Source organism: Fukomys damarensis, unplaced genomic scaffold, assembly GCF_012274545.1.
Source record: "Fukomys damarensis isolate Sample0158 unplaced genomic scaffold, DMR_v1.0_HiC HiC_scaffold_30, whole genome shotgun sequence".
NCBI classification, from domain to species: domain Eukaryota; kingdom Metazoa; phylum Chordata; class Mammalia; order Rodentia; family Bathyergidae; genus Fukomys; species Fukomys damarensis.
This window is the reverse complement of record NW_022900942.1, coordinates 17,064,264-17,070,944: the sequence shown is the minus strand read 5'-3', so window position 1 is coordinate 17,070,944 and position 6,681 is coordinate 17,064,264. Positions and strand designations below refer to the sequence as shown.

The 6,681-nt window shown below is 30.9% G+C and overlaps 1 protein-coding gene across 1 annotated transcript in view; it reads left to right on the top strand.

Annotated features, from left to right (window-relative positions):
- Positions 1-1,970, top strand: part of Ccdc102b (coiled-coil domain containing 102B) — a 121,915-nt gene extending 119,945 nt beyond the window's left edge. The window contains exon 6 of the mRNA XM_010607290.2: positions 1,539-1,970. Within this exon, the coding sequence (XP_010605592.1) occupies positions 1,539-1,805 (267 nt within the window). The 3' untranslated portion in view covers positions 1,806-1,970. The remainder of the gene's footprint in view (positions 1-1,538) is intronic.
- The last annotated feature ends 4,711 nt before the right edge of the window (positions 1,971-6,681 follow it).

Genomic DNA, 6,681 nt, shown 5'->3' with positions numbered 1-6,681 from the left:
ATTACATTTTACTCTATGTAGTACATTGTTATGCACAGAGATTTCCAGTAAATTTGAATACTTTCACTTCTCACAAACTGTCAGATTAGAGAGGAAATTGTCCACATTAGGGAGAGGAAATTACTCGATTAAACTTATTCATAGATTAAAAGTAAAGATTCAAGTACAGGGTTCAGAATTAGAATTTATAGCAAAACCATAGTACTTTAAATTTGTTTGCTTTTTATTGACATATAACATTTGTATTTATTATAGGGTACCATATTATAACTCATAATCTCATGAATATTTATAATATTAATGATTAAATTAGGATAACCCTCCATTTACAATCCTCTATTGGTCTCTGTTAACAGTTTCTATTGTGCATTCACTTGTCAATGGGTATCTCTTTTGCTTCAATCTCTGTCTGTTATGAACAGTGCTTCAATGAACATGGTAGTCCAGTTGCCTCTTGGACACAGTGATTCTTTCCCCCCTTTTCAGTAGATAGCCTAGGAGTGAGATTGCTGGCTCTTGTTTTTGTTCTATGCATTTGAAAAACCCCTGTACTGTTTTTCAATATCACTACACTGATGGTCTCACCAACCATGTATAAAAGTTCCTCTTCTTCCCTACCCTTGTGAGAATCCATTTTTACTTATTTTTGTTAATTCTTTAGTTGACATAAAGCATTAATACTTTATGTAATAATATGATAGAAAATAAGATTTTGACACATATCCATTGTGTAATGCTTAAATTAGATTAACCTTATCTATATTCTCAACCATTTATCTTTTCAAAACCCTTATAGGTTTTTAAGATGCACAGTGCAGAGTTGATATCTACAGTCACCCTATTGTACAGTTATAACACCAGAGTTTCTCGATCCTAACTGTAACTTAGTACTCTGATGTTTTGCAACCATTAAAAATAAAAATCCTTTATTATCGAACATACTAAAGTATGTGGGCCACTTTCAGCCCAAAGGCCATAATTTGCCAACCTCTATTTTCTGAGAATCAAATTAGCTGCTCACTTCTGCATATTTAACTATATTTCAAGGTACTGAAATCATAGAATGTGTAAAAATTTTCAACATTTATTACTTTTTATGTTTCTTTTCTTTACCTGAAGTGGCAAACTTAGAATCTGAAGGACATATATATTTATGCATATGTTTTCCATCATATTAATGAATAAACATATAAGTAAAGTATAGGCAATGAAAATTTCCCCCAAATGATTGTTTTGTATCTTTTCAACTCATAAATATACATTAATGGAGAATTGAAATTGTTGAAAATAAATCACCTTTTTTCCATTCATAATTAATAAATATGGTTCAAGAAGTTATAGAGCATGATCCAAAGGATATGTATTTATCTGATGGATCTGCTTTTTTAGAACATTTTTGTTCTCAAAGTCTCAAACACTTTTTTTTTAATTGTGTAAATGAGAATATCCATGAAGCTTCTTAGTGAGGGCCTCTTTGCTGTGTTTCTCCTTTTAGCCATTGCAGATATATGATGCTTGCTTGTGTTTTCTGTATCTAGCTAGAGAGATTGCAAGCTGAAAATTCTTCAGGGTGGGACAACACAGAATTACTGGAAACAGAAAAGCAAGGACTGGAGAGAGAAAATAGAAGACTAAAAGTCCAGTTGAAAGAAATGGAAGAGCTCCTGGATAAGAAACACAGATTAAGTGCAAACTTTCAAAGTCCTGATGTCAAAACATCACAAGTTGAATTGCAAGAAAAAAACAAGGTGTGGTGCTCCTGGAAGTGCCTGTTCTCTTACTGTGTGTTTCCTTCTGATGCCTAGGTGGGTGCTGCTTTCTCTCTGGTCCACCTCCAGATCTGCATATTCCCTTTGTGCTAATATTTGACTGCTGGCTCTTTTGTTTTTCCATTGTAATAAATAAGAATAGCGTTGTTCATGTATCTGAAATAGAGTGTAAAATTTTTGGATGAAAATATGAGAATATGACAAAGGAAGAAAAGATGAATCTTATTTTGCTTTCTATTATAGCTTTGTGCTAGCATTTTCTAAGCTATTAAGCTTATTTCCAATAAATATGCTTATGTACTAATTTGAGCAACTCTGCAACAGCATTTTGTACTTATGATAAATATTTGCATAAACATTTAAATTTACCTGAGGCTTACTGTTCTCTGATTCCATTTGGGTCTCACAATCATTATTTTGAGTCAATTAAATGCATCTTTTTTTTTTTTTTTTGCTAAGATCTCTTACAATCAAAATGTGAAAAGCAAGATTAAATTTGAAAATTTAACTTTGTGGCCAGGAATTTAGTTCAGTGATTCCACTGCCTGCCTCACAAGTAAAAGGTCCTGAGTTTGATCCCTGGTACAAGAAATAAAAAAAAATAAAAATTTAACTATGGCAAATTTAGGTTGTTTGCATGTTCTTTCATTAGCCAATAGAGATGGGACCTAAGGGAATATTTTTCTTTTTATAAATAGATAAACTGTAGCTTTTTAAATGTACTTTCAGTGATAAGACTTAAAACTATAATTTGTATAGTTTATTATAAATATTCAATATATATATATATATATATACACACACACACACACAACTTGCTTCCAAATTATTCCATTACAGTATCTACAGTATCTAAATGGTACAATTCAAAATTTTATTCGATTCTTTTAAAAACCTTAAAAGTGACTGATAATTCTAAAAGTTGTGAATTATGTAAGTTGTTCATACTCTTACAAACTCTAAGAGCTAAGTGGTCAAAACATTTAATTCAATATCACTTTTCCTAATTCCTTTATGATTTTTAGGATGTATTATAAATTCAAGATTAAAATGCATTCGTGCTTCATGGCTTGACAATACAAATGTTTAAAGCTAAATGTCATAGTCAGTGATTATAATTGTACAGATTCATTATCCATCCTAATAGTATATTTTGTTCTGAAATATATAAAACTCACAAATCTGTAGAAAAACTTTGTCCTGATTTCTGAGCAGAATCTTCTCAATTATGGAATGTGGTTTGATAATCAAAATACACTTTTCTGTTTGATTCATTTAAATTGGAAATGCATGTATTTATGTCATTTTTGTGTCAGCAACTACTCTAGACTCTAATGAGTGGAGATGAATGAACCTTCAACCCTGTGGGAAATGTGTTTAGAGTCTTTGTAGGCAGTCACACATATACAACGCATCAATATGTTTGTAAACAATAAAGTGGAATGGGAATACAGATGTAGAAGTAGCTCATCCTACTTAATTTTGAGACCTTTCTAGTTGTATCAAAATATCAGGATGTAAGATATGTCAGTCAGGGAATATGAGGGTTTACGGCAGCTGTTTGGAGCTGGAGTAGGTGCTATGTGTCCTGTCAGCAGGGTACATCAAGGTCAGACCTGAACTGCTGGGGATGAGGCACAATTGAGAAACTGTAAGATTCTGGGAAATCTAGCCAAAATGGTGGGTCTGTTCAACATTAGAAGACTGTAAGATGGTTTAAGTTTGATGGTCACAGGGAACATTGGTGATTTTTATCCACTTCATTAAGAGTTTAGATTACAGAAACCAAAATAATCACCTATTATGTACCTGCTACAGGTCAAATCCCTACCATCACAAAAGCTCAAAATGTCAAGATTCAGCTGTTCCCAAATGCCAAATGAATCAGAGATATGTAAAAATCATGTGAAAATCCAGAGGATAAGTTAGACTTTATCACAATACAAGACATGATTATAATGTTAACATTGTATATATGATATTGTGTATGTATATATACTTATATGTCATACATATGTATCATTTCTCTTGTCTTTTTTGTCTCTCTCTATATATTTCTCTGTATATATTTGTGTAGGCATCTGTGTGTACCATATACAGTAGGATCTTTTCCTTCATTTGTTTGACTTCCATGTTACAGGTAATATATTTTTTAAGAAAAATAAATATCAAATTTAAATTGCACAATTAATACAAAAGCAAAGATTACTATTAATATCCATTTAGTAGTCACAGTTATGAAGTATATTTAGGGATATGTATACATCGTTCTTTTTAATTTAAGAAAACCAGCAGTACATCTGATCTTTTTATGTGTAGCTTAGAAAATTGGCACTGAAGCATTAACTGTTTTTAAAGCATAAATTACTATCATAGACTTTTCTAGAACAATCTCGGCATGTAGACCTTATGCTTTTTTGTAGTTACTGCAAATAGTGTCACTGTTCATGGTTCCATGACATTAGTGTAATTCACAAAACAAGGACATCAGACAAGAGAATTTCAATGTCAGTATTTCTCAGAATGTAGCACTCATTTTAAACAGTGGCAAGACTTTTGAAAATTATCTTTATAAAGACATAAGTAAATCACAGTATATATTTTAAGGAGAAGATAATGAATATATATTTGAAACTCATTCTGCAGCCATTATTAAATTATATTCTTGGTATATAATTATTAGGATGTGTACCTCACCCAACATTTTTAAAAAATCAATCTATATTTAGGAATATATAAAAATTGAACTATTAGAGTAATTGATATGATTATTTTTTATAAAAATCTGTGGTACATTCAGAAATTTAATTTAGTAGTATGAACTATTAGAAAACTTTCTTAGTTTTCTTTTACAGCATCTAGGTAAATAAAAATTCTGTATAAAAATTGGAGTGGTATAAAGAGTAGTATATACACTGCACATTGTAATATGAAAACAAATTACTGATGTTTTATGTTATGGTTTATAAAATACATTAGCGCAATAATCTATATAATTCAAGATAAATTTATAACACTATACAAACAAAATGAACACATGCCAAGTATTTCATTTTACTCAATTCTCAATGAATGAACCAGCAAGATATATATTATACCCAGATCATAGGATAATGTACATATAAAATTGTTGGGCATTGAAGAATATGGAAATAAAAGTGCTTAATAGATGGATATCTGGGTTTTTATAGTTTGTAGGGGAACAAATTCCTCTGTCACCTGACATAATTCTCTCATGTATGGGAGGAAATCTTTTGAATTGCTACAGATTGTACACATACTATATGGAAAAACAGGTTAAATATATTCAAAATTGTAAGAATGTGTAGCATCTTCCTTGGAAGAATACATTAAAATGACCTAAAATCTTTATTGTCAAAATTTTACCTAACATTATGTTATCCAATGTGACTGCTTAATAAACTTTTACATATAAATGTATTAACAAACCCTTGGGAAGTAATACTCATGCCTAGGAACCAGCACATATTTTCTATAAACATCAAGATTGTAAACAAATCAAGACATTTGGTTCATATAAGAGCCTATTGCATTTTTTTAAAATTTTAAGCTTTCAAAAATTTAGAAAATATTCTTCATTCATGAGGTGTAGAGCTGCATGGGTATATGAGACACAGCTAGGCAAACCCTATTTTAGACCAATGGCCCATAGGTTCCAATATGTAGAAATGGACAAGAAGGAAAGTGTGTGACCAAGCTGGGAGCAGAATGACGGAGCACAATAGCAACTCACACTTCCTCTCACAAACTAGGCCTTCAAAATATTCTTTAAATGAATGAGTTTAAAATAAAAGAAATGAAGGTTTAGGTAGCAGATGTAAAAGCCGACATCCGTGTGTTGTGCCTGATCTTACAAAGAAAATTTTCCAAACCTTTTATCATTGTTCTTTAGGTTAGCTGTGGGTTTTCACATGCTGTCTTCCATCTTAGGGAAATCCCTCCCGACCTTGCTGCTTTATGGAATGTTGCGCTTTTCTCCTTGAAATATTACTGGGTTTTGTCAAATGTTTCTCTGTATCTTCTGAGATGATGTGTTCTTCTTCCTCTTCCTTCCTTCCATTACCATAGTGTGTTTTTGTTTTTGTTTTTGGGATGCTGAGGATGCTCAGTAAGCACTACTCACGGGGCTACCTCTCTATCTCTAATATAGTATTTTAAGTATTTCTCTTACATTAAACTATGCTAGCATTTTGAGATAAATCCTATTTGCTCACAGTGTAAATTTTTTAAATACACCGTTGGATTTTTTCTCCAAGTATTGGGTTTAGGATATTTTCATCGATATTTATAAGGATAATTATCTGTAGCTTTTCTTCCTTGTATTCTATTTTCTGGTTTGGGTCAGGATAATACTGGGCAATGAGAAGTAAAAGTACCATAAAGATTTTTTTTAACCTTATAAAAGCTGTCTTTTTCTTCTTCAGTGATTGTTTAGTTTTCTAAACATTTAACTGCTTTCCAGAATTCTGACAAAGTTGCTTGTCAGTGTTTTACTTATTTTTTCATTACTTCCACTGAAAAATTGATACATCAATCTAACTACTCTGCCATTTGTTTGCTTACATGTTGTGGAACATATTATTAATCTTAGGAAATCTAAACTAAATATTACCAAAGTCTTTGAATGCATTCTGTTCGATTGTGTCATTTAAAAAAAATTTTAACTGAAATTTTAGCTAAATGATATTTTCTCTTTACACATTTTCTTTTTCAGACTTGAATATAGTATCAAACATTAAAATAATTGTAACACCTTATAAAATAAATGTAATATTGATTTTGGTCATCATTATATTCAAGCAATAAAATTTGGCATGAAATAATATACATGTTTATTTGTGTATATGTTTGTTAGCTTTCTACCTTTGTAACAAAATACCTGAGACAATTG